This window comes from Dama dama, chromosome 11, assembly GCF_033118175.1.
Source record: "Dama dama isolate Ldn47 chromosome 11, ASM3311817v1, whole genome shotgun sequence".
Lineage (NCBI taxonomy): Eukaryota > Metazoa > Chordata > Mammalia > Artiodactyla > Cervidae > Dama > Dama dama.
Genome location: NC_083691.1, coordinates 31,636,963 through 31,664,138, shown reverse-complemented (window position 1 = coordinate 31,664,138; position 27,176 = coordinate 31,636,963). Strand labels below are relative to the sequence as shown.

The window sequence follows — 27,176 nt, the reverse complement described above, 5'->3', positions numbered from 1 at the left end:
TGCTGTCTCTATCCATCTATGTGTGTGTGTAAATTTATAATTTTGCTTCACAGTTGCTTTTTTCTCTTTTCCTTTTTTATATAAATAGAACCACACTATAGTTTCGTTTTACAGCTTGGTTTTTCACTTACGATAAGTCTGGGCAATCAAGCCACGTACTTACTGTTCTCTTCCACTGTATGGATTACCATGATTTTATTTAACCATTCTCTTATTGGTGGACATTTGTGTGGTTTACAATATTTTACTGCATAAGCACCACAGCAGTGAACATCCTTGGTCATGTCTCTTTGTGCATCTGTTTCTCTCAGATAGATACCTAGAAAGAGAAATGCTGGGTTGAAAGGAATGTGTTTTTTGCATTTTATAGTCTGCCAAATTGTCCTCCAAAAAGGGCAGTGCCAACTTAGGCTCCTGTAAACAGGGTATGAGGAGATTTTCACCTGTGCCAACATCAATATTTTGCTTATCTAATGGGTGGGAAAAACACTATCTTGTTATGATTTTAATTGGCATTTCCCAGATAATAAGTGAGGTTGGACATCTTTTCATATGTTTATTGGCCATTTGTGCTGCTGCTTCTGTGAGCTGAGCAAATGTTGCTTCCTCTTGCTTTATAACCCTGCAGTCTCAACAGACTGTGCTTCCTGTCGGCCCTGGGAAGAACAGCCTCTGAGTGTCCAGAGGGTCATCTCCTGCTGTGCTATATTCCATTTAATAAGCTATCCCCAAGCACCTTCGGTGTTGGGGGGTTGAGGGTATTGTGCCAGGCACTTTGAGAAGAAGGAGATGAATTAAGTGTGATCTCCTGGACTTTAGTACAGGAGACGTGAGAAATGGCAATGTAAAGTAGACCTTATTTAAGGACTAAAACCAAACTATTAGCCAAGTGTGTGGGTAGCGGTTTTAGGGGATTCCAACTGGCAGACGTTCCTTGCTTATTCACCATATAGTGTATAAGCTAATGAAAACCTGAACCCTTACAGGATAGCCTCAGAAATAACATCTGCCCTTAAAGGAGATGATGCTCTTTCGAGCAGGTGTGACAGGTGTACTTTACCAAAAGGCTAAACGAACACCTTTTAAAGGCACTGTTGTGACAGCCTGTAATCAGTAGTGAGTTCCAGGGCTGGCCCTTAGGACAGGCTGTGAAACTGTCATCACAGAGATGCCCTGTTGTCTCTTCAGTGGACCAGCTGTTCGCCCACTGGAATGTTCACTCCACCTGGTTGTGGGGGGATACAGAAGAGTGCTTAGAACAACCCCCACTTTTTAGTGGTGAGAAAACAGTAATGAGGCACTGGGTTCAGCAGTGGCCATGGCCAAAACTGAAATAGGCCAAAGGGGTAGCTTTATGAGCACCTCCTTCATCTCAGGTGGCTCAGCTGGTAAAGAATCCGCCTGCAATGTAGGAGACCTGGGTTTGATCCCTGGGTTGATCCCCTGAAGAACGGAAAGGCTACCCACTCCAGTATTCCGGCCGAGAGAATTCCACGGACTATACAGTCCATGGAGTTGCAAAGAGTCAGACGTGATTGAGCGACTTTCACTTTCACTTCATCTCAGGGACAGTGCCGAGAGCATTAACTTTTGCCACAATCCTAAGAAATGACAAAGTAACTTTGTATTTCAGGATTCACAAAATAGAGACCACCCCTGTGGCCCGGCCCAGATCAGAACTTTGAACCCAGGTCAGTGCATGGGCTAGGCCGTCCATGTGTATGTGCTCAGTTATGTCTGACTCTTTGCAACCCCATGGACTGTGCCTGCCAGGCTCCTCTGTCCATGGGATTCTCCAGGCAAGAATAGTGGAGTGGGTAGCCAGGGGGTTTGCTTCTCCGGGGGAATCTTTCGACCCAGGGATCTAACCCCCGTGTTTTGCATCTCCTGCATTGGCGGGCAGATTCTTTACTGCTGTGGCACCTGGGAAACCCTAGCCCATGGCTAGTCCAGTGACTAGGAATCCATGCTTCCATAATAGGGGGCCGAGGTTTGATCCCCAGTTGGAGAACTAAGATCCCATATGCCATGCCTCAGCCAAAAAAAATTTTTTTAAATAACAAGTAAAGCTAGGTCAGTGCAGGTACAGGAAACTCCTGCTAATCCTTCAGCTCAGTTTAGTGGGTTCACCTTCCCCTAGGAAACAAGACTTGCTGCCTTATAAGGAAATCCCATCCTTGCTGGCCAGTCATGCCCTGTTCCTGTTCCGGATGCCTCTTCTGTCAGTGGGTGGAACTTGTGCTGGCCCAGCATCCTTGGGAAGGCGCTCTTGCAGCTCTGAGCCGCTGTACTCCCCCAGTCTGTGGACTCTTTTCCCTTAAATAAAGGACATCAGACTTGTTACTAAATTGTATTATTTTTGTCATTTCACAGGTATACTATTCACAATTACTATAAGAGCTAATTTTCGTCCTTATTTTACCACTAGGAAGCTAAAAGATTCCTGTAGATGAGGAGATAAGAGCCACGTGGACATCCTTATGGAGAGGCCCGTGGGCTAAACCAGACTCCAGAGTGCAGGGTGCTTATGTTTCGCAAACAACTCCACTAGAACTGGGTCTTCCTGGTTTTCAGTCTTGGCTTCCCCTGAAACTACAGGATGGGGTTGGAGGGCGCTCACTGTCCCAGCCCTCTGTCCGTGCCGCCTTGCCCCACCTTGGCTACAGGTCTGAGGCTGCAGGTCTTCAGGCCGCAGGGTCTTGCCAGGTTTGGGTCCCTTTCACCCTGGGGACCCCTTCCCCACTTTCCTTCTCCACTCCTTTGGTCCTGAGCCCTCACCCTTGAACTGCTATTTGTCTCATGATCGGTTTTGATGTTGTGAAATTGGATTAAGTAAATGGAATGAGATTCAGGAGGCCTGGTTTCTGAGTACAGCCTCTGCCCGGGATCAATTTGAGAAGGTCGTTCTCCTCTCTGTACTTTGGTTTCCTCGTTTGTAGCAGGGTACAAATAGACCAGATGACCCCCGAGATTCAGAAATAGCATAATTTAAGGGGAGGTGGACTGAAGTCATGAGCTGTAGCTCCCTTTGTCTCCTTGTATGGATGTCCTGAATTAAATGTTTGAGTGAATTCTCATACCTCACATATATGCTTCTTTTAGAGGCACACACATAAAGCATCTTAATAAAGATGCTTAGAAAAAACTTTCACAAAATTCATGTTTTGTGCTAGAATCTAGCTTTCCTTTCCTCTTCACGGTGGACCCCTTTTATTGTGTTTGTTGCCGGGGTCAGAAATGATAGGGCTTGCTACTCACCTGGGAGAGGGAGGGGCTTGAAGCCACCACTAAAAAGGTGCTGTTGCAAATACACCCCTGTCTAACAGGCACATGTTCCTGGGGCATTTCCTCAGCTCAGGAACTGCACATCCCTGTTCTGGCTTTGGTCACCATGTGCCTAGCTAGGTCTGCCCCTTACTGCTCGTTTTCTCTTCTTTAGTCACATGATCACTCTTCATCATTTTGAGAATTACAAACCTTGACTGAGCAAATACTTTGTGCTCAGGCTTTCAGAAAACTCCACATGCATCTGGGTCTCTGCCACGTTCCCACATTTTCTAGACACTAAAGAAACACATTTAAAGGAATGTCAGAATCCCACCCTGGCAGTGGTAGGCAGTTAAGTGCTGCAACCCAGTAAGAGCTAGGATAGAAATAGGAGGAAAGGGGCCATGGGAGCGGCTAACTAGCCCTGCCCAAGGAGGCTGGGAAGGCCTGCCGTAGAAGAGACATCTTGCAGGCCTGCTACTAGGATAGGAGTTTGCCTGATAGGGACAGTGGGGGAAGGGCACTGAGTGGGATCCAAAAAAACCCTCTAAGAGTTTGGGATCTAGAGCACCTCAAGATTTCTTGCATTTTTATTTCAGCTTTCAGAAACAAGCTCATAGCCCTCGCTGTGAGGCAAACAGAGGAGATCAATGGTGCTGTTCTCTCTCCTCTGCTTTCATGGTCAGAGCATTCGTTAAGGAGGTCCCTGGGATGCTCAAGCACGGGGGCTCAGCTGGACTGTGTGACTCTGTTAAGGAGTCAGTACTCTAGATGTCATAAACGGACTTGCTGCTGCTGCTAAGTCGCTTCAGTCGTGTCCGACTCTGTGCGACCCTATAGACGGCAGCCCACCAGGCTCCTCCATCCCTGGGATTCTCCAGGCAAGAACACTGGAGTGGGGTGCCATTTCCTTCTCCAATGCATGACAGTGAAAAGTGAAAGTGAAGATGCTCAGTCGTGTCCGACTCTTAGCGACCCCATGGACTGCAGCCTACCAGGCTCCTCCGTCCATGGGATTGTCCAGGCAAGAGTACTGGAGTGGGTTGCCACTGCCTTCTCCACACGGGCTTGAGTCTGTATTTACTAAATACACGCAGCAGCATGCTGGCACTGGAGGAGACAGTGGACACAGTCCCTGTCCCCGGGCACACATGGTCTAGAGGAGGAGGCGGGAGTGCCCACCATGAGGCACAGTATCAGATGGAGCATGGGCCTCGGCCTGTGCTTCTGCCACCAAGAGTCTGGTGAGCACAGAGGAGGGCGAGAAAACTTCTGGGGGAACTCCTGGAAGATTCCCTGGAGGAGGTGTCCTTTGAGAATTCCAATAAGGATAAATAAGGAAGGTGTTTCAGGAAAAAAAACCACTGAGGGAAAAGACAAAGAGGCATGAAGCTTCTGGGTTGGTCAGGGAACAGCGTGAGAGCTGGTAACTAGGTGTGGGAGTCGGCAAGGAAGTGTAAGAAGAGATAAAACTGCAAAGGGAGATGGTCAGATTGTCACCAGCCTCCCTGTCATAGTGAGAAACGTGGGCTTCCCTGTGCAGGAGGGAGCTGGAATGTTAGAGAACCGGATGTGTATTTTGGGAAGGTAACCCTGGCTGCAATGCAAGGGGACCCAAGGTTAGAAGAAGGACCAATTAGGAGGGCGTTTCATCTGATTTTGATGAAGGCGCCAGGCAGTGGGAGGCAGACTTGATAGAACTGATACAGTTTGCCTCTGGTTGGAGGGAAGGGAGAAACTGGGCTGGTATTTGGGGGCTGGGGTAAGCGGTCATTATATGAGCTAGGAAATCCTCAACTAGGGAGGAAGAGCAGGTTAGGAGCAGGAAGGTGGTATGGGCTTTCTGTTTTCTTAAGGATGTATTTTGATGGTCAGAAGCTTTTTATTTGAACAAAGTCAAGTTAACCAAATTCTTCTTTTATTGGAGTGTGTGTGTGTGTGTGTGTGTGTGTGTGTGTGTGTGTGTGTGTGTGATATCTCTGAGTTCTCTGCCTACCCTAAAGTCATGAAGAGACTCTCTTAGGAGGAGTAAATTCTATTTGTTTGGCTGTGTCAGATCTTAGTTGCGGCATGTGGGATCTTTCGTTGCGGCGTGCAGGCTCAGTAGTTGTGGCGGGCAGGCCTAGTTGCCATGAGCCACAGGGATCAAACCCACGTCCCCTGCACTGGAAGGCGGATTCTTAACTGCTGGACCACCAGGAAGTCCCAGGAGTGGACTTTTAAGTTAGGTTTTGGACAAGCTGCTTTTGAGAAGCCAGCAGGGTGGCTGACAATGGGGAGGGGTTTAGCAGGCACTCAGGAGTCATCCACTAGGAGGGTAAGTGCAGGCTGGCGAGCAGGGAGGAGGAACCCTGCATCCGGAGGACCAGGGTAGCGAAGGTCAGCTCACCTGCCTGGGGCTTCTGGAAGCAACCAGAACAACTGAAGGACCACTAAAGGCCCCCTTTTCACGTGTCTGTGGAGCCTTTTAAAAGAGTTGCCTTTTAAACAGTACCTAGATTCGCAAAAACAGGCAATTGCACTTTTTTATTCCTACTTTTGCTTAATCTGAGTTGAAAGTGAAAAATTAACAATATACTGCCCATTATTTCTTAACTAAAGAGTCATAGAGCATTTGTGAAGGGTTGTTATTAAGGGATGGCAAGTCAGAAAAACAGTAAAATTTGCTCACAGCGTGCAGTTGGCATGGGAGAGGGGGAGGACCCGGATGGCCACAGAGACCTGATGGGTTAGAACTGAGTGACTAATACACACACATTCTGGAGCTATGAGGCAGAGACTCTGGTGTGATTCCTGGGAAATCTGATTTTCTAGTCAGGTGCCCATGGTTCTCGGGCTTGTGCAAGTTTGAGAACCACACAGCTTCAGATGATCAGAAGTAAACCAAACCGGACAAAGTGTAGTGAATAGTGTTACTTGCTCAGTCGCGTCCGACTCTTTGCGACCTCATGGACTGTAGCCTGCCAGGCTCCTCTGTGCATGGAATTCTCCAGGCAAGAATACTGGAGTGGGTTACCACGTCCTTCTCCAGGGGATCTTCCCAAGCTGGGATCGAATCCAGGTCTCCTGCGTTGCAGGCAGATTGTTTACCACTTGAGTAAACCTGGAAGCCACCTGACACAGAAGAGATTTCTCCAAAGATGCATTTATTGTGTCACCCACCACCCTGATAGTGAAGGACAGGGAAGCCTGGCATGTTGCAGTCCATAGAGTTGCAGAGTCGGGCACACCTTAGCAACTGAACAACCACCGCCACCCTGTCACCCTCACAGGGTCTCCCTGCACATTCGCATTACCTGGGAGTTTGTTTTAACCACTGCTGTCTGGTCCCCCCACCCTGGATTCAGTACACTTGGAATTTAGTTCTGGGCCCAGGCCCAGATCGCTCCTAAAGCTCTCCAGGTGATTCTAAGGGTGTGAAACTCAGACTGAACACTGAGCTGAGGAAGAAGTATGGGCTCTTAAGGCCGGCACAGCTACAGAACTGTTTCCCAACAGATGTGGGGGGGCGAAGACCGGAAAGGACTTGGTGCAGGAATTCAAATGTTTCCTTTGGGATGGAGATGGTAGGCGTTCCTGGTGTTTTCAGCAACGGGTTTACCCCAAGGCTTGTCCGCTGGGCTCCTCCTGGGTCTTCTCTTTGGACCCTGAAACTTGAGAGGGTCTGCATGCCTGAATCTGAATGGTGGTCCCTGAGGTCCCTCCCTTTGACCCTTGGAGCCTGGGGTGGGGGAGGGGAGGAGAAAGCAACACTGGCGGTTCAGGTTTACCTGATTCCTTTGGACCCACACCCCCCCAGGTATAAAATTAACAAGTCTCCCCAGAGTCTAGTTTCTAAAGCAAAGTGACTGTACGTGGTCAAGCTAACTTGTCAGAAGGTTCTTTCCAAACCTCTTACACGATATGGCCTCCTGACTTCCTTTGACCTTATCTGTAATACTCAGCAGATATCTGTGGTCCCCTCAGACTGATTAAGAAACTAAGATCCAAAGAAGCTAGGCACTTACCGAAAGCTTTGTCATCAGCTGTGATCCTCTGCTCCCATCTTGCCCCTTCTGTTCTGTTTCCTGGCAAGGGGCAGATGAAACCTGGGCGTCTGCAGCACCACCGCCCCCACCCTTGCTCCCTGCCCACAGCCTGCACCCGGCTCACAGGCAGGGCCGTGCTCACCCCGCAGCTCCCAGTTAGGGGCTGGAAGTGATGGGGTGGGAGAGTCGGGTTTGTGGAGAAGCCTTCCTCTTAAGGAGCAGACCTGGAGCTGTCGGGAAAGAGGGGGCAGATGGGCGAGGGGAGGAAGGAGGCTGCAGTTGAGGCTTCGGGAGCTGCTGGCAGGTCTGGCGAGTTGAGACTTCCAAGCATGTAACGACTGGGAAGGGACGGGGGAGCCAGCAAAGAAGGGATGGGAGAACCAGGGAGAGAGGCAGAAGAGATGGAGACGTGAAGGGTCAGCGAGGAGGTGGCTCCCAGACCCTGCATTTTACTCTGGATCAGAATGTCTGTCAGCAGTGGAACGTAGAACAGGCAGGAGGCCCTCGGCGGCTCACCTCCCTAACAGGTGTGCCTACAGCTGTGCTTGTGCATCTCGCTGGGAAGCTAACGCAATTGCAGATGCCCCCAAAGATCTGCCCATCTGAGAAACCTGGGAGGCTGGGCCCTGTCCTGGTTTACCGTCTCTCATCCACCCTCGAGTCTTCCTGCCTTGACTGATCCCGGCCGCCTCAGATTTCCTTTAGCACATGGAGAAAGCATCTCTACCACATAATTTACCATCTAATTGCATGCTGTCTTGAATGAGGGCTGTGGCTTCATGTGTGGTGGGTCCTGGGCACACAATTAGGCTGTGAGGAGTAACAGGAGGGAGGCCAGCTCCTGCACTGGCTCCGCCCCCCTTCCCCCCAAGCCAAGCCCCGCCCCCCCCACGCCCCAGCTGGTGTGGGTGCTGCTGCTGGATCCTAGGGTTTTGGTGTGATTCAGGCAGGCTCAGAGATTGGCTCCTGGATAAACCACAGCCTCATTACAGTTCTGAAAGTAGACTAGACCGGCAGGGGTGAGGGGTTGTGAGGGGGTGGGCTGCCCCTGCCCCATGGCCTTTGCCTAAAGATGAGCCTCTCTTGGGCCTAGGTTTGGGGATGGCACCAAGCCCAACCAGGCCAGCACACTGCAGTTTCCATGGTGACCCTTTTGGTTTCCTTCCGAAGGAGGATGGATTTCCTCTTTCAGTCCAGGTCGTCTGCCTGGGCCACCACCACTCTGAACACTGGGGACCAGATTGCCCAGCTCCGCTGCCCTCCACTTTCTGTCACAGGGGACAGTTTGTGGAGATGCTCAGTTTTAAGTCACAGTCCAATCAGACATCAGCATGCTCTGGTTTGAAGGGGGAGCAAGAGAGACGGGCCCAGGAGAGGGGGCGACTCCACTCCTTCTACCTCCCCCTCCTCAGTTTTTGACCCTTTGGGTGGGCTCAGTCTCCTGAAGCCCTCAGTTTCCTCATTTGTAACTGCCAGGGCCGTCAGTGATCTCCACACCTGGCTGGAAGCAGAAGGGGTTTAAATAGGGGGAGGGGTTTAAATAGATTCCTGGGCTCTACCCCAAGCCAGCTCATCGCCATAGGTGGGCCTAGGAATCTGTATTTTTAAAAACCTCCTTGGGTGATCCTGATACAAACAAAGTTTGAGATTCTCCTGTCAAGGTGACCTGTGAGGCCCCCACAGGAAGGAAAGGAAGCTCTGCCTTGTGCTGAGGACTGACTGGCCTTTCTGGGGTCCCCGGAGCTTCCGAAGAGCCTATCGTAGGTCACTCTTGTCAGGAAGCCGGTGTTTCCTAGTCACACTGGCTAAGCCAAGACCAGGCCCCCACCTTTTCCCCACAGGAGAAGCCAGGAGAGAGAGGATTGGGGGGTGGGGGGGAGGTTGCCATAACAACCAGCTCCAGGCAGAGGCCTCCCTTCCAGGGGCTGGTACTTCACCCCAGCAATGGTGGTTTCCATGGAGATGGGTTACTGAGGGACAGGGGGAACATTTGCCCCACTTAGTATATTAGTCAGGAGCTGCCAGAAGGCAGAACCATCTCTAGGTGGGAGCCTTGGACCCCTGTCAACTTTGAGTCGTCTCCCGCCCCCTGCCCCACTGTGGCCTCTGCTCTCTGGGTGCAGGTCTGACGCTTTCTCCCCGCTTGGTTGCTCTCTCTGTGACTGGTCTCCCTAGCAACAAGTCCTGCTAACTCCTTGCTGTTGGCTCTGTGGCTATTTTTAGCTTCCCTGCCAGCAGCCCAGTCCTGGTCATTTGCTTGCAACCTCCATGTGGATGGCAGGGCAGCAGGAAAACAAAGATTCCCGGCCTCTTTTGGGAGCCGTGGACCCAGACCTCTTAAGCACCTATCGTAACTTTGCTGTGGAAAGTATTTGCCCCCATCTAGGAACTTGGTCAGTAGACTCCGGATGAGGCTCTGGAGACAGTGTTGGATTCCATTCAGCAAACACTGCTTTAATCCTCTACAGTGTGCAAGAGGCTCTGGTCCACACTGCTTCCATGTGAACCTGAGAGCCAGGCCCTCCCCTCTAGGGATTTTTAATCTTGTGGAGAGGAAAGAGGAGTACACCTTAGTCCAAGCAAAGATCGGCAGGTGCTAGGAGAGGATTACAAAGTGCTCTGGGAGTATGGGGGAGGAGGTGGGACAAGGTAACTTTTGGGTGGGGGACGATAAGGGTGAGGGGCCAGAGCAGCACTGTCCAGGAGAATGTTCTGCAATGACAGAAATGTTCTAAAATCTGTGCCCTCCGCTATAGTAGCCCCCCTCAGCCACATGGGCTCTTGAACACTTGGGATGTGGCTAGTGCAACTGAGGAACTGAATTTTCATTTTTATCTAATTTCAATGAATTTAAATGGCTTTGTGCAGCCAGTGGCGGTCTCACTGGCTAATTCAGGTCTAGAGAAACCTTCATGGTGGAGGTAGCTGGTGAATTGGGCTGAGAAGGAAAGGTAGGCTTTTGACTGGTGGAAGGTGAAGTGGAGGAGCAAGGAAAGGCATGAACAAAGGCATGGAGGCAGGGAAAGGGCATATTTGGGAAACAGCAAGTGGGTGGGCCAAGTGTAGGCTGTGTGAGGTAAGGGCTGCAGATGGTGGGGGCCTTAAGTGCCATGCAAGGAGTGCAGGCTGTAATCAGCAGGTGGTCAGAGGTCTACTGTGTAGCACGGAGGCTTCTGAGCTATAGGTGGAAGGGCAGGATTGGAAGAGACATCCATCTTGACCTTGTGGTTCTTATCTAGATAAGTTCTCATTCGTCATGGTGGCAGTGGGAATGTTCGTGTGTCAAGAAATACACAGTGTCTCCCAATATGTGGCTTTGCAGGTGGCTTCCCAGGGACCCTGGCCCCTCCACTTTTGAGTTCAGGGACTCAGGTGCTAAAATGTCCTGTTCAATGGATGCCACATAACCTCCCCACCTCCCACCAGCACTGGATTTTATGACAAAGCATGCCTCAGAACGCTGAACTTCAAGTTAAAATCAGTCAGGCATTCCCACTTGCGCCCGTGGGAGCTGCTGCTCCTGGGTGGAGGATCACGACTTAGCATCTCATCTCCGCTCCACAAGCTGGAAAGTCAGCTTCACAGCGCTCCCTACACTCCTGCTCCCAAAGACAGGGGTGAGGCCCACACCCGGATGTTCAGCTTACAGATTTATAATAGGACTTGTCCTTCCAACACAGATCCATCCAAGTGCTTGTCCCCATTTTATCTGGCAACTTACCGGTATCAGAGTCGCTGGAAAATGTAATTAAAGTTAGAAGTTTGCTTGATGAACACAGGATCAGTGCTGAGTCAGGTGTCCTTAAGAGGTATTTTCATCAGGCCTGTTGGATCTGCCTGCCAAACAGGAAATATGCCCTCTCTTTCAGGTTGCCCTCTCTTTTGGACCATGCTGGATACTTCCTCTCCAACGCTTCTTTTAGGCTCTTGACATCCACCAGATCTTCTTTTCATCCAGGGGTTCCTCCTTTCAACATACTTTTAGAATACGTCCAAGAACCTGGCTCATTTTACATGGCTCTGCTATTTTAGATTGACTATCTTTATCTTAATCAAAAGACCTATCCCAGTAACCACCCTGGGAGGGTTACTTTGGAAGGTCGAGAACATGTATGACCTGAGGATCCTAGAAGGCTGACCTAGTTTTTTCCTGACCTTTGGCTAAAGTCACTTCTTAGCCTAATCTTGGGATCTCTTCTGCTTTGAGGTCTCTGTGCCCACCAAGTACAAGTTAGACACAGATCTCAGTCAGAGTGACTCACTGTATAGAAAAGGGGAACCTTTCCCATTGGTATAGCTACAGGAGATGGGTGGTGCTGTAAGTAAGAAGAGGACATCTTTGAGTTGAGCTTCCTTTTGCTTAAGTTGGGAGCTATGTGGAAGAGGCAAGATTTGGGCTTAATTTTACACTCGATCTTAGCCAAAAGGCCGAGAAGCGATGGGCTTAATTTTACTAAGCCCAATATTTTATTGAGGTGTAGTTGATTTACAATATTATGTTTCGGGGTACAACATAGCAATTCACAATTTTTAAAGATTATACTCCATTTATAGTTATTATGGGGTTCCTTGGTAACTCAGCTGGTAAAGAATCCGCCTGCAATGCAGGAGACCCCGGTTCGATTCCTGGGTCGGAAAGATCCACTGGAGAAGGGATAGGTTACCCACTCTAGTATTCTTGGGCTTCCCTGGTGGCTCAGACAGTAAAGAATCCTCCTGCAATGCAGGAGACCTGATTTAATCACTGGGTTGGGAAGATTCCCCTGGACGAAGGGAATGGCTACCCACTCCAGTATTCTTGCCTGGAGAATTCCATGGACAGAGGAACCTGGCGGGCTGTAGTCCATGGGGTCACAGAGTTGCACATGACTGAGTGACTCACACACACACAGTTATTATAAAATAGTAACTATATTCCTCGTGCTCTATATCCTTATAGTTTATGTTAAATAGTTTCTACCTCTTAATTCCCTAGTCTTTCTTGCCCCTCCCCCCCAATTTGAGCTTAATTTTAGAGAATGAGAATAAGGAAGTTTGGCAGCTGGAGGGAGAAGCCACTTTTTGAGTGGGCCAAGGGAAAGCGAAACTGATGGTGCTGATCCGTTCTGACACTTTTGAGTCCTGGCTGCATAAACAGGTGTCATTACTTACTGAAGACCAAGACCACGGAGTGTAGAGTCTAAATGTTTAGCCATGTAACAATGGAAAAAGAGATGTCATAGGTGAGATAGTGTTTTTAAAGAGCTGGCCAAGCCAGATCAGAAACTTCATTTTGAGAGGATGCCTGGGGTGAGGTCTAAAGTGGCCTGTTAACAGGGCCTGGATGCCGGGGAGGCATGAGTGAGAGAAGCCAAGCAAGTCCTATTACATTCCTCAAAGGGTGAGAGCAGGCAAGAGGTATAAACTCATGGAAACTGTACCAAGCAGGTACCTTGATTGGCTTGAAAGACGCTAAGGGCAGACTAGGGCCTTTGTTTTGTGGAAGGGCTCCTCTTTGCTGTAGAGGTTCTGGGTCTCAGGGCTGGGAGGACGTTTGTACTCCCTGGGTGTTCTGTGGAGAAGGCTGTCTGATGTGGGGTCCTCTTCCCTCTTCAGAGCCTCCTTGTTCTCTGATGGCCCCCAGGAGGGTGCTGAACCCGGGCAAGGATGGTGGGTTCTCCTCACAGCACATCTTTTGACCTCATTATACCAGCACCTGTTCCAGCTGGTTTGTTCCCACTGTGGCTGAACGCCAGGCACCTGGGGGCATTATCTCCAAGAGATGCTGGTATCCCCGGCCTGGGAGGGCAGATGTCATCACTCCTGTTTTGCAAGTGAAAAAAGACTTCTTGGAGTTAAGTGGCTTGTTCAAGGTCACAGGGACAGAACCAGAACTCCAGTCCTGATCTGTCAGCAGTGCAGCCGGCCACACAGCCATTTCCTGCTGGGACACTTACCCTCAGTTCCCCTGCTCTGCCTTTTAGTTCATCTTGCAAACTGAAACCACGCTAATCTTTACAAAATACCCATTCACCTCATCATGTCAGAAAACCTGCAGTCATTCTTCAGTGCAATAGGATATATCCACTGACATCTCTTCTCTGCACTTTCACTTTAGTTGTATTGAAGGGATGGGAGGTGGAGGTGGCAAGGGTTTTCCTCCCTTTCCAGCCTAACATCTCTTATTTCCTACCTGGCCAGCCTCATTCCAGATCTGATTCATCCTACAGGTTCAGTCTCTGCTCCACACTGATCTCATTAACCTCATTTATCACTCATACTACTTGTTTTTGGTTGGCTTCCAAGCCATCCTGGCCCATCGGACTTGGTACTGGTGGTACAGTTCTATTTAGAGACGCTTTTCAATGACCTTTTCCAGTTACCCCAAGTCTAGTTGAATTGGTTAGCTCTTTGAAGGCAGGGCCAACAGAGTCTGCTTCTGGGTTGCTGGGGGGTGGGGGGGGGGCGGGGTGTGGAGAGAGAGAGTGAGGGGGTGTGTGTGTGTGTATATATATATATATGTATATATTCTCCCTGGGGGGAGGGGCCTCTGCTCAGGAGGAGGGAGCATGAAATGGTTGAAGGTGCAACTGGAGGCTCCACCTGGAGGCTCCAGAGGAGGAATGGAGTCTTGAGCTGCAGATGTTAGTGCTGGGAATAAAGGTGTTGCTATACTTTTGAACTCCTTCTCCCCACCCCACCCCCAACCCTGCACCTTGCAAACAGGAAAAATGAGACATCGAAGGCAGACCCAGAATGACCCAGGGGACCCAAGGACTTGGCCAGAAGTGATTTTTCTAAGCCTGAACTCCTCACACCACGCTAAGGCACCGCTCTATCCACTGGCAGTGTGAAGAGGAGACACCCCCCCCCCCCTTCTCCGCCCCCCCAACCCCAGTTCTCGTTCTGGAGCGCTCCCGGTTTTGTGTGGGCGCTTTCTGTCCCTCTGTGTGCTTTGAATTTTCCTACAGCTTCCTGGGCCTCTCCGCTCATTTGTAAGCTTTTCCTTTTTTCTTTTTGGTTGCGCTGCGGAGAGACTCACTTTTAACAACTTTCTCCTGGCTGTCCCAGACGGTCCGAAAGCTCCTCTCTCCTTTCGTCTGCGCTCCCGGTTGTCGGGGCGCTCGCAGCTTACCTCCGCAGCTGGAGCGCAGCCCCTTCCCTCCCGCCCCGCGCTGTCCGCGGGCTCCCGGCCTCGCCCCCAGCTCCGCGCCCGGTTCGGGCCGAGTCGGGGCGGGGGGGCGGGGGCAGGGAAGGCCGCGCGGTGGGATGGGGCGGACACCGCCTCCAGCCTGGCCTGGGCGGGGCCCCAGGAATGGGCGGAGGCCCAGCCGCGCCCCCAGGCCCCAGCGCCGGCCCGCGCCCCTCGGACCGGAGGAGAGGGGCTGGCCCACTGCCAGCGTCTGAGAGCCGGCCCCCTCCCCCGGCCCGCTCGCAGCCAACCAGGCACTCCAGCGGGGCCCACGTGACCTGGAGTTCTAGACAAAGAAAATGTTCAATCCCTCCCCCCCACCTCCCCCCTCCCCCTCTCTCTGGCCCCCTCCGCCCCCCAGCCCCATCGCCCCCTTCCCCTCCCCCCAGACGGGCAGCTACTTACAGAGCTTCAGGGCCGGGGCTCACACCTGAGCTGGACCACCGAGGGGCTGCACCTGGCCTTATGGGTAGGTTCCTGGATGGAGCCCTGGGGAAACTGGGGGCGGGGAGGCGGCAGGGGCCGGTGGGAGGATCTCTGGGCCTGCAGCCCTCTGGGTTGAGAAGAGTCAAGTCTGCCTCCCCGGCCCGCGGGAGCTGGCTGCCCTGCCTGGCCTGAGTTCTGGAGATGCTGAGTTACTGCCGTCCCACCCACTCTCTGTTCAGGAACCCCAAGCCCCACTCCTCCCTGCTCTCAGGTGGGACCTGGCGGCTCCGGGGCCAGGAAGAGCAGCCCTGGCCTGAGCCTGGAGCAGTGGTCAGTAAAGGCCTGGGGGGCAGACTCCGTCCCGTGGAGTTAGGCTGGAGGCAGCGGTTTTGCTGAGCTGGCTGGCAGATGGGTTGTTGGCCTTTCCTGGCTGACCTGTGTTCCTGGCTAATGGACCACGCTGTCCTCAGGCCGTGCCAACCTTGTGAACTCCCAGGAGGGATGATCCCCTCTCCTGTGTGTTCCTGGGAGCCGCCGTCAGGCCACCAGAAAGAAGTGGTGTCCAAGTGGGAGGGAGCAGTGCGACCCTGACACGGGGTTCTGGGGTGGCCTTATGCCGGCCTGGGATGGCAGAGGCACTGGGAACAGCCCCGGGTCTGCTGCCCCGGCGGGTATCCACCTGGGTCCCTAGACCTCTGACCTTTGGCATGGGAAGCAGCCTGAGTCCGGAGGGAGGTGGAGGCGGGACAGCTGCCCGAAGACATGGGACTGGATGGGGAGGCCTTGCCTCCACCAGAGTGGAGTTGCCAGTGGCTCTCCAGGCCGAACAAACTCCAGGCCAAGTGGCCTCCCGGGCCGCCCGTAGTGGAGCTGCGGTGGTGTCTTCATCCTGCCTCTCTCTTGGCTACTCTGGCCTGGGACCTTCTGAACTGAGGTGGTGGGGAGGTGTGTAGGAGCTGTAAGCCCCAAAGCCCAAGCCCAGAGTTAATTAACCCTTATTTCTCCTATTGTCTGCCCGGGGAGGAGGGTTGGCACGAACGTGGAAGCCCAGCCCTCTCGCACTGCCCTAGGCAAGTCTATTCTAATGAGCCCCTCCCCCACCCAGCCACCCTCTCGCCCCTTCTTCCCCTTTCCTCTTGCCTCCTGCTGCTAACCCACCCCCCTCTTCTTCCTTCCCCCACTCCTGCTGGCCAGGTCCTGTTGGAGGCCCCTTCCTCCTCCTGTGCCTGCCAGACCATGCTGGATGCATGTTCTCCTGCACCTACTGGGTTGGGGGCGCTTAACAGCTATCAGCAGCATCCTCTGACAAGCTGGGGGAAGTTGTGGGGGAAGAAGAATGTTCAGGCACTTGCTTTGGAGGGGGTGAAAAGAGAGACAAAGGGGCTGAGGGGGAGTCAGGAGGGTGGTGGCAGGCACGACTCCCTTCTAGACTAGGGGAGGTGGAGGGGGGTGCCTGGCGTGCCCCCCCAGTGCTGCTGGCTGTAGATCCTCTTCCATCTGCACTCTTTGTTCTGGCTGAGGGGGCCATCACCCCTGGAAACTGGGGCTTTGGGTCATCCAAGACAGCACCCTGGTCTAGATCAGCATCTGTGCCTGAGGTTCACAGAGGCCTGCGCGGTGGAGGGAAGGGAGCAGAGACGGCGAGGCACACTTGTATCTGAGCACATCTGGTACTGGGATAGTGCTGCTGCAGCTGACAATCCTGGAGAAGAAGCCCTCTCCCTTCAGGAGTTGAGTGCACATCTAGACACAGCTTCCTGTAGGGGAGGAGGAGGTAGATAATTGATTTAGGCTGGGGTGGGGCAGAGTCCTCAGGTGAGAGTGGGGCTGGGGAGGGAGGAGCGGTAACCCTGCATTCTCCCGCCCCCTGATCTCCAAGGGCTCATTCTTCCAGCTGTTGGTGCTTTGGGGGCAAAGGATGCTTCATCCCACTGTAGAATTTGAGTTAGAGAAAGAACTAGGACTTCCACTCTCAGGTTTTAGGAATTGCTGTAAGAAGCAGGTTTGGTTTGTGGCTGGGAGGCAAAGACTTGCAGATAGAACAAAATAAAATGCATCTAAGAGATGGTAGACCCTTGAGCTGTTCTTAACTGGGGACCTGGGGGTCCATGGACAGGCTTCAGAGAGTCCTTAGAACTCCTGGTACATGCATAAATCATATTCTTAAACCAGTTAGAAAAGGTTAACAGCAATCCATCAGTTCAAACTCCTTTTTTAGGTGGAGCAACTTAAGGGATTGCTCCAAAGTCAGCTATTAATTAGTAGCAAGGCTAAGACAGGAATGTAAACTCTGTGACTTCCAACTTGGAGGTCTTGTTCTCCAGGTAATCTTGAGGATGGGTTTGTATTCACAGCTCTGAACTCTCAGGGAAAGTGTTATTTTGATGATGGTATCTTTTTCCCCCTTGAATCTGGTATGGTGAAAATGGGGGCAGAGCCTTGAAGTTTGAAGGCCACGTGTCCTAGATTCAATAGTTGGGGTGAGGTTAGGTGGAATGTGCCCCTCAGCTAACTGTCAGGTATTTCATCCTCTGTAGGGTGATGGGAGGGCTTCCCTGGTGGCTCAGTTTTAAAGAACCCTCCTGCCAATGCAGGAGATGCAAGAGACGTGGGTTCGATCCCTGGGTTGGGAAGATCCCCCTGGAGAAGGAAATGGCACCCCCACTCCATCATTCTTGCCTGGGAAATCCCATGGAGAGACAATTCTCGTGGGCTACAATCCATGAGGTCGCAAAGAGTCGGACACGACTTAGTGACTAAACAAGGGTGATAGGAATCCTGGAGCAGGTTTTGAGAAGGAATGGGCCTGCGGGTCACAGTCTGAAAGAGGAGCATGAAACAGTGAAAGGATGGAGGCTGTTCGGGTTGGGCGAATCCTTGGGTTTGTCAGTGGGATGGCAGAGAGGATGCCTGGCTGTACTGTGGACTCCCTAAATAACTGTTGAAAGAATGAATACATTGATGGATCTGAAAGGTGCACGTAGAAAGAAGGCATAGAATCTGATGACCAAGTATGTTAGATATAATCCTGAGAACTCCAGGATGGCATGTGAGCAGGAGAGCAGGCAAGCTCTTCTGGGTCTTGTGGTGGTGGTTGAGCAGATGGGAAAAGAACCGAGCACTCTGAACACAAAATAGTGATTTCATTGTTAGACATCACAGCAAAACTAGAATTGTGTGGAAGCCAAGACCAGTAATAGAAGGGGTCGACTGCCCAGGAAAACTGGAGAAAAGAACAAGAGGATCTGTTTCTCGACTGGGGAGTAAGATAAGAAAGGATGGAGCCAAGGTCTGTGCCTAATCTTAGGTGCATGATTGGTATCTAAACGGAATAGTCTCTGCATATAATTGATGCATATCAGAGGGTGGGCAATTGATGATGCTGACCATTGAGAAAGATTAGTTGAGGGAGGAAGATTTCCTAAGAGGCAGAAGAGAAGGCTGGAGTTGAGCCAAGTGATTGAGTTCACCTCTCAACTGCAAATCTTTCTGTTTTCAGTGGTGAGCGGGTTGAGTTGATGAGGAAACTCCTGTCTCCAGCCCCTAACCTTCTGTCATGATCTCCAGACCACGGAGAGATTGAGAAGTGCCCTTTGAGTATCAGATCAGAGTAACTTATGTTCCTTGTTTCCCCAGGCTGAGAAGAAAGCCAAGGTGATTGCAGTAATGAATGCTGTTGAAGAAAACCAGGGGTCCACTGAGTCTCAGAAGGTGGAGGAGGCCAGTCCTCCCGCCGTACAGCAGCCCACCGACCCTGCGTCCCCCACGGTGGCCACCACGCCTGAGCCTGTGGGGGCTGATGCTGGGGACAAGAACGCCACCAAAGCAGCTGACGATGAACCGGAGTACGAGGTGAGCCGCTGGCTTCTTCACCCACCTCGTCCGGCTCCTCCTGTCCTGCTCTCTCTACCTGACCCCACGTCTTTTGGTCTCTCCAGTCTTGCTCTGTCCATTCCGATGGAGCTCCCTCCCGGCTGTCGTGACCCTCAGGCGTCCAGGGCTGGGGGTGCTGTGGGGGGAAGCAGGGTGGCAGGGCCTTGTGACCACCCTGTAATGACTTCTGCTCCTTGGGGCTCCAGGACGGCCGGGGCTTTGGCATTGGGGAGCTGGTGTGGGGGAAACTGCGGGGCTTCTCCTGGTGGCCAGGCCGCATTGTGTCTTGGTGGATGACGGGCCGGAGCCGAGCAGCGGAAGGCACTCGTTGGGTCATGTGGTTTGGAGACGGCAAGTTCTCAGTGGTGAGTCGGGGGTTCGGTGGTGGCCTGGGGGGTGGGGATGGGAAGGGGTCTTGGTCCCAGGGTCTCTGGTTTGGGCTGGGGGTGTGGTTGGAATGGGATCATAGGAGAGGGAGCTGTGTTCATCCCCACTCTGCGAATGTGTGGTTGGAAGAATCCTCAGAGGTAATGAGGTCATACTTGGAGAGTTCAGCTGCTTTCCAGGAACCCTTTACCCCGAATGCCCTTCCACCTGCATCAGGTCCTCCCCACACCTGGGGCTGGACTCTTCCTTTGCATTCTGTGACTACTTATTGGTGCATCCAGTCCTCCCGAGGGCAGAGGCGGGTCTTAATGCCCACCCCCCCCCCCCCCCCCGCCCCACCATGCCAGGCATGTGGTGGGTGCTCGATGAGCTTGGGAAGAGGTGCAAACGAGGCGGGTTGTGCCTCCAGGTGTGCGTGGAGAAGCTGATGCCGCTGAGCTCCTTCTGCAGTGCTTTCCACCAGGCCACCTACAACAAGCAGCCCATGTACCGCAAGGCCATCTACGAGGTTCTGCAGGTCAGTGCTCCTCCAAGGGGCTCAGGGGCGGGTGGGGTGCGGGGGCGGGCTCCATCTGGGGGCTGGAGCCCAGGGTTAGGCTTGGGCAGAGGGTCCACCTGTGAGGCCCTTTGGCCTCCTCTCCTCACTCGCCCCCTTTCTGCACCTTTTCCCGCCTCTTGGCTGAGCCCACCTTCGCTACTCTCCTGACAGCCTCCCCCACACGTGTTGCCCCCAGGTGGCCAGCAGCCGAGCAGGGAAGCTGTTTCCAATGTGCCATGACAGCGACGAGAGCGACACTGCCAAGGCTGTGGAGGTGCAGAACAAACAGATGATCGAGTGGGCCCTGGGAGGGTTCCAGCCCTCTGGCCCCAAGGGCCTGGAGCCCCCAGAAGGTACATGCAGGTGCACCAGCAACTCCGTGCCTGGGCTGGGGGAGCCATGCTTGAGGGGGGGGCCTACAAGGTCTCTCTCCCATCACAGTGGCCCGTGGGAATGCTACTGTCCCCGTCTCCCTGGGGTTAGGGTAGGGATAGGGCTGCTCTGGGACTCTGAATGACCTATTCCCCACTGGCTTGCGGGCCCCAGAGAGTTGGGAGTAGGAACAAGTTAGGGACTGGGCTGCACCCCCTTGTTGTTGTAGGCAGATGTGCAGGGGAGGGAGCTGGGGTTCCTTGTCAGCGGTAACCGTGGTCTCCTCACCTGCTTCCCTGATCCAGAGGAGAAGAACCCCTACAAAGAAGTTTACACAGACATGTGGGTTGAACCCGAGGCAGCTGCCTATGCGCCGCCCCCACCAGCCAAAAAGCCCCGAAAGAGCACAACGGAGAAGCCTAAGGTCAAGGAGATTATTGATGAACGCACAAGAGGTAGTGGGCCTGGTTCTGGAGGGAGTGGCCTCTGGAGGGCGTGGTGGGGTGAGGCCAGCATTCAGAGGGGTGGGTGTGGCCCTCGAGGGCCCCTCTAATGGCACGCTCTCCTCCCCTCCCAGAGCGACTGGTGTACGAGGTACGGCAGAAGTGCCGGAACATCGAGGGTGAGTCGTGAGGGGCTGCTGGGTGTTGACTTTGGGAAGTCAGTTATTTGTTGTCCATGGGCTGGGCATGCGGCCCTTCGTGTGGACATGAGGCCCACAGGTGGTGGCCGGCACAGAGCAGTAAGGTGCCAGGGAACGGCTGCTGTCGTGGGCCAGGGGTACTTAGAGATGGCCCTGTCCTGTGCCTTCCACCGCCTCCAGCCTGCTCGACACACACCTGCCTTCCCAGTGCCACAGTCTTCCCTGTCAGTGGTAGGGGCTGGTCATTAGGGTTGTGGGTCAGAGAAAGGTGCCCTCTTTTGGACTTGCATGCAGGTTCAAGTTGCTTCAGTCGCGTCCGACTCTTTGCAAACCCCTGGACTGTAGCCTGCCAGGCTCCTCTGTCCATGGGATTCTCCAGGCAAGAATACTGGAGTGGTTGCCGTGACCTCCTCCAGGGGATCTTCCCGACCCAGGGATTGAACCCGCATCTCCTGCATTGCAGGCGGATTCTTTACACCTAAGCCACTTGGGAAGCCTGGATTTGAGCTTGGCCCTTTTGCCTTTTCTCCACCTTCTCTCCTCTGATGGTCATTAGTGCCTCCCAGGTCTTGTTTCCCTTTGCCAAGTGGTGGTGTGTCCAGCCTCGGGGACCTCAGGGCTGGGATGAATGGGAGCAGGGGCCCAGGCCCTGAGGACTGGCTGCTCAGGGACATCTCCAGAGTGACCCGGGGTCCGGCCTGTTCTCGCAGGCAGGCTCTTGTCCTCATATCGTGCTTTTCCTGGAAGGCGGTGGTGCTGCTCTGGGAGATGAGTAGGCTTCTGGGGTGGGGCCGCATGGCCTCCCTGTTCCATGGGGCCCCTCCTAGATGCCTTCCTGCCACCTTTTCTGGCTGACACTCCAGCACGCCACTAGACACAGCTCTTCTGGAGCCAGGCTTGGGCCCCAGGCGGGAGGGGGGCCCTTCAGTAACACTCTGCCTCCGCTGTTCCCAGACATCTGCATCTCTTGTGGGAGCCTCAACGTCACCTTGGAACACCCTCTCTTCATCGGAGGAATGTGCCAAAACTGCAAGGTAGGGCACACCCAGCAGAGATGAGGCCCTGGGCTGACCACACCTCCTGGCCTCTGGGCTGTAGCACGTGTGGTAGCTATAAGGGTGACTCAGGTTTGCTCTTGATGCAGAGTCCTGATAAAATGGACCCTGGGGGTTCAAGTGTCTGACCTGCTGTTGCTTTTCCTATGAGAGATCCTTGCCTCCACTCTAAGGCCTGGTTCTCGTCCCCAGATGCGGGCTCACAATGTCACAGTCACTAGTGTGAAGTGGGGGCAGGACAGGTCGTTGAGTTAGGGTTAGGGTGCCTCTCCCCACAGCGTCCCCTTCCCAGATGTGTGGTCCGGGCGGAACCCTGACTGGATGGGTGGCAGGGTTGTGTCTCTAGGGCTGTATCGAGGTTCCAAGGGGAGAGCCCGGAGGCTGGGTTTACCGCCTGTCTTTGCACTGACTGGCTTGGGTGGTGCCCTGCCCGTTGGTCTCTGAGCCTCCACACTGCTCCCTAGAACTGCTTCCTGGAATGCGCGTACCAGTACGATGATGACGGCTATCAGTCCTACTGCACCATCTGCTGCGGGGGGCGCGAGGTGCTCATGTGTGGGAACAACAATTGCTGCAGGTGAGGCCCTGCCCCGAAGGCGGTGCACTCCTCCTTGCCTGGCACCTGGACTTTCGCCGCCCATCCTGCCCAGCGCTGCAGCCACAGCCACGCTCCATCCTGGCCTGGGGGTGAGCGTCCCCTCCGCTCCCCTTGCTTCCTTCCAGGTGCTTTTGCGTGGAGTGTGTGGATCTCTTGGTGGGGCCAGGGGCTGCGCAGGCAGCCATCAAGGAAGACCCCTGGAACTGCTACATGTGTGGGCACAAGGGTACCTATGGGCTGCTGCGGCGGCGGGACGACTGGCCGTCTCGGCTCCAGATGTTCTTCGCCAACAACCATGACCAGGAATTCGTGAGTGCTGGGTGCTGGGTGGAGGGCAGCTCTTTTCAACCCCCACCTGCCAGAGCCAGAGGGCAGACTCTGCCAAAGCGAGAGCACTGGATTGAGGTCCTGAGCACCGTGTAGCCGTGCCTGTGCTGCCAGCCAGGGGTGTGGGGGTCCGGAGGGCCTAAGTGCTCACAATCGGCAGAGAGGCCTGCCCCAGGTGTGGGTCTGCGGTACATTCCTGGATGCTCACCTGGCCTGTTGTGCTGGCTGCTAGGACCCTCCGAAGGTTTACCCACCTGTCCCAGCTGAGAAGAGGAAGCCCATCCGGGTGCTGTCTCTATTTGATGGAATCGCTACAGGTGAGAGTGGTTGGCATATTGGTCCTAGGACATGGGCGCTGAGCTCGGGGGACTCTGTGTATGTCACTCTGGCAAAACAGGGTGACAGTTAATATTACAGCTGTTAAAATGTTAGCCTAAGGAGGAAACTCTTGTGTTCAATGAGAAGTTGAAAATAAGTGGTAAGCCAGCATGTTCAGTGGGCATTCCCTTAAATGGGCAGGGAGGCAGGGCTAGGGGGCTCTTCAGCAGAGAATGGAGGTGTCGCTGGTCAGAGATTATTGAAGATTTTCACAAAACCTCAAAGGACAGACTTGGCGACCAAAGTAAAAACATAGGCAGTCCTGTTGTGCTTTGATTATAAGTCACAGTGAAAAACAAACTGTAAACAAAAGAGTCTAAAGAATATTTAAATTGCCCATAATCCTATAATTAGTGTTTTGGTATATGTACTTTTACATTTTTAGATTTTAGATTTTTTCTGGGCTTGTATGTTTATATAATCATATGTAGATATTAAAATGCATAGTGTTATAACTTGCCATTTCATTTATAGTGTTATGAGTAGTTTTTCACATCAACCAATATAGGACTATGTTGTTTGTAAATGCTACATATGATTCCGTGGAGTGAAAGTACCATAATTTAATAAACCCCTATTGGATGGTTTACTTTTTCCCTGATTCTTCTGGGCAGTGCTGTAACAAGCATTCTCATACATGCGTCTTTGTATACTTAACCCATTAACTGTGTAGCCAGTTTTTAATTTCATGTGGTTCTTAACCTGAGTCTTGACAACCACCCCTCTGCCCTGCCCCCAGGCTGAGGCTGTTCCATCTTTAGGAAAGAACAGTCCTCCTCAGAACTTGTCCCAGGATCAGAGGGAGATGGGAAGGCTGGGCCTAGAGACCTTGGCCAGAGGGTGGGACTGGTCCCCCAGCCGGATGTGTGTCTTCTTTACCCAGCTCAGTGCTGTCGTTGTGTGAACCTAAAGGAGTTCATGTACAGCTTTGGTTTCCCAGGCTATAACCTGGAAGCCTCCTTAATCCACGTCACACCCCAAGCAGCTGGGCAGGCTCCTTGTGGGGAGGTCTGCTAGGAGCAGATCTGCTGGGAGCAGTGGAGGATAATACAGAGTCTCCTGAAGTTCTCAGGGTCTTTCGGAACGCTGGTCTGTTCCAGCCAGCGTTTGTGGAAGGGTCCTGGTCAGGAAGCGTGAGTACTGGTTAGCTCAGGAGGAAGCACATTCAATGAGACCACCCACTCTGCCTTGAAGACCCAAGAGAAGGGCTGGATCAGGCATGCGTGGTCCTCTGAGGTGGAGAGGGTGCCCAAGTGTTGGGGGCTCACAGAGGCGGGAAGGCCATCCTGGGGGCCATGGAATGGGGTGGGCATCAGTAAAACCTTTTTAGAGCAGGCGGTGTTTACATTGAGTATTGTTGGATGACTGAATTGCAGCGTGATGTTAAGGGCCAAGGAAGGACCCGTGTACAGAAATAGCAAAGGAAAGCACACTCGAGAGTCAACTGTTGTTCTCCCCTCGTTCTGGAAAGCCCTGGAATGTCCTTCTTGGAATGTTTTCTGAGTAGATCCAATTAGGCATGAGACAGCCTCAACGGTAACAGCCTCAATGTCCTTGTTACTGATAATTCCAATCTGACCCGGAAGTTTCCGGGCAGCTTTCTGGGCAGGGTGGGGCTTGGGCCTGACTCTGACCCACGTGTCTGGCTGGCCACAGGGACCCCCTGCAAAGACCAGGGTGCCGGGCAGGTGACCCAGTGACTCTGCTTTTTGCTGGCTGGTACAGGGCTTCTGGTGCTGAAGGACTTGGGCATTCAGGTGGACCGCTACATCGCCTCTGAGGTGTGTGAGGACTCCATCACGGTGGGCATGGTGCGGCACCAGGGGAAGATCATGTACGTCGGGGACGTCCGCAGCGTTACACAGAAGCATGTACGTCAGCGCCGCAGTCCGCCCCTTTCTCCACGTCACTCATCTCCTGGACCCGCCCCTTCACGTCACTCAACTCCTGGGCCTGCCCCTTTATAGCACTCAGCTCCTGGGCCCGCCCCCTTTTCAAGTCACTCAGCTCCTGGGCCGGCGCCCACTGCTTTCATCTTCCTCTCCCCGCTTGAACTCTCTCCCTCCTCCTCTTCCATCTCCCTCTTTTGTCTCGAGGCTGGGCAGGTTCCACTGGGAATTGGGAAGCCAGGCCTTTTGGGCTTGGGCTTCTCCCTGGCTGGTTTCTGGGCCCCCTTGAGTGAAGCACTGTGGGGGTACAGTTGGTTCCCATCCTCGTGGTACCTCTAGCCACTGCAGCTTCACCAGCCTACATTTTGTCGAGAGTAGTGGGGTCTGGTGGGCTCCTCTCTGAGTGGCCCTCTTGCCTTTCCAGGTAAACATGTAGACCTTGAATCCCAGCCCCTGAAGGGCATTGGAAGGGTTCAGAGGGCAGAGGGCCCCTTTCATCTGGCGCAGCCCGGACTACTGTCTCTGCATGGCTGTTTTCCTTGCTGGCCTCCTAGATCCCCACAGTTCAGTCGCTTCACTTTACTATCTGGAAAACTGGGCCCAGAGAGCTTCAGTAACTTGCCCATAGCTGGAAGGAGTGTGTATGTGTGTGTAGACAGCATACAAAGCATTCGGGTCTCTTCTGTCCCAAGCAAAGTACTTTTTTTTGCCAACTTCACAGATCATTTCTCTCTTCCTTTCCGCCTCTGTCCCTGGACATCAGGCCCATCACATTACCTTTATCCTCCCAGATCCAGGAGTGGGGCCCGTTCGATCTGGTGATTGGGGGCAGTCCCTGCAATGATCTCTCCATCGTCAACCCCGCCCGCAAGGGACTCTACGGTAGGTGGCTCGTCACCCCTCCGCCTCCTGAGCTGGCGCTTCCGCACATCGGTTTCCTCTTTGGATATTTCTGCCCTGGGACGGCTACTCCCAACGATCCCACCCTCCCCGTGCCCGAGCCACACCACTGTCTCCTGCAGACAGCCCCAGCTGATGGCTTTCTCTTCCGACCTCTCAGAGGGCACTGGCCGGCTCTTCTTTGAGTTCTACCGCCTCCTGCATGATGCGCGGCCCAAGGAGGGAGATGACCGCCCCTTCTTCTGGCTCTTTGAGAATGTGGTGGCCATGGGCGTTAGTGACAAGAGGGACATCTCGCGATTTCTCGAGGTATAGCCAGCACCCTTGGTTTGGCCAGCTCACTAATGGCTTCTACCTTGGACTGCTGCTTTATCCCTATCTCATCTGCATTGTGGAGCTGGGGACTGGGGACTTCTGCTTTGCAAGGGGCCCGTTGGTAAGCTCTGGGCTTCCCGAGTAGGTGAGGAGGAAGCCCACCCCTGATAGAACCCGTGGCCTCACTCTTAAGAGGTGGTATGTCACTGTGGCCTCAGAGTGTGGAGGACCTGACTGTCATAAGCAAGGTGGAGTGCCAGACTCCTTGGCTGGGAGGTCTGTGTGCTGTTTCCCTGGGGGAACCTTTTGAGATGCCAGAATCAGTTTTCCCAACCAGGATGGTTTGTCCTCATTCCCAGGCACCGTGATGGGTGCTTTATGCCACCTGGGAAGAAAACACGGTTTATCTCTGTTTTTACTTCCAGTAATGTGGGTCCCAACTTGGCTGAGCCCAGTTTGGGCCTGTGCAGAGGGTTTCTGGGCCAGAGTCCTTCTCTGGCTGAGCAGTTTGTGTGCCCAAGTCTTGGGGTCAGACCCCTTAAGCTGGTGTTGACTGTTTTGGAGCAAGCATCTGTTTGGCTCATTATCTGGACATGCAGTAAAGACATCCATACTTGTTGGAATGTTTTTTCCCAAAGCCTCTGGGTTAGCTGGAGCTGTGTGGTCCAACGAGGTGGACATCTGCACATGTGGCGTTTCAACTGATGTTAAAACTCCCCAGTCGCACCAGCCTCCTCAAGTACCCAACCATCAGCACCTGGTGGGCTAGTGGATACGACATGGAACAGTGCAGATAGAACATCTCCATCTTGGCAGTGTGGACCATGTGCGGGTCTAGAATGTTCCTGTGGGAGCATGTGGAATGTAGCTGAGTTTGATTCTGGCTTTTCCAGGGAGCTTCAGGCTGTCACAGTGTGGCCTCTTGAGAGAGAAGTGAGAGCCTTTGAGGCTCTAAACTAATAAGTTTCCTGGCACGCTATAATATTCGTCTCTCTCTCTCTCCTGTTTT

General features: G+C 53.2%; 1 protein-coding gene across 13 annotated transcripts in view; it reads left to right on the top strand.

Annotated features, from left to right (window-relative positions):
• DNMT3A (DNA methyltransferase 3 alpha) overlaps nucleotides 1-27,176 on the top strand; it is a 105,991-nt gene that overhangs the window by 67,190 nt on the left and 11,625 nt on the right. For 12 of the 13 annotated variants that reach the window (XR_009694661.1, XR_009694662.1, XM_061154946.1 and 9 more), the window contains 13 exons: nucleotides 18,529-18,744; nucleotides 18,972-19,130; nucleotides 19,562-19,669; nucleotides 19,887-20,043; nucleotides 20,368-20,517; nucleotides 20,640-20,684; nucleotides 21,660-21,739; nucleotides 22,225-22,337; nucleotides 22,484-22,667; nucleotides 22,918-23,002; nucleotides 24,789-24,934; nucleotides 25,744-25,834; nucleotides 26,013-26,161. Coding sequence is in view for 11 of the 13 variants with exons in the window: in XM_061154946.1 (XP_061010929.1) it covers nucleotides 18,529-18,744; nucleotides 18,972-19,130; nucleotides 19,562-19,669; nucleotides 19,887-20,043; nucleotides 20,368-20,517; nucleotides 20,640-20,684; nucleotides 21,660-21,739; nucleotides 22,225-22,337; nucleotides 22,484-22,667; nucleotides 22,918-23,002; nucleotides 24,789-24,934; nucleotides 25,744-25,834; nucleotides 26,013-26,161 (1,683 nt within the window). In the remaining 2 variants the exon portion in view is untranslated. Of the gene's footprint in view, nucleotides 1-14,873; nucleotides 14,936-18,528; nucleotides 18,745-18,971; nucleotides 19,131-19,561; nucleotides 19,670-19,886; nucleotides 20,044-20,367; nucleotides 20,518-20,639; nucleotides 20,685-21,659; nucleotides 21,740-22,224; nucleotides 22,338-22,483; nucleotides 22,668-22,917; nucleotides 23,003-24,788; nucleotides 24,935-25,743; nucleotides 25,835-26,012; nucleotides 26,162-27,176 lie in introns of those variants that run through there. The other variant, XM_061154957.1, reaches the window with a different exon arrangement.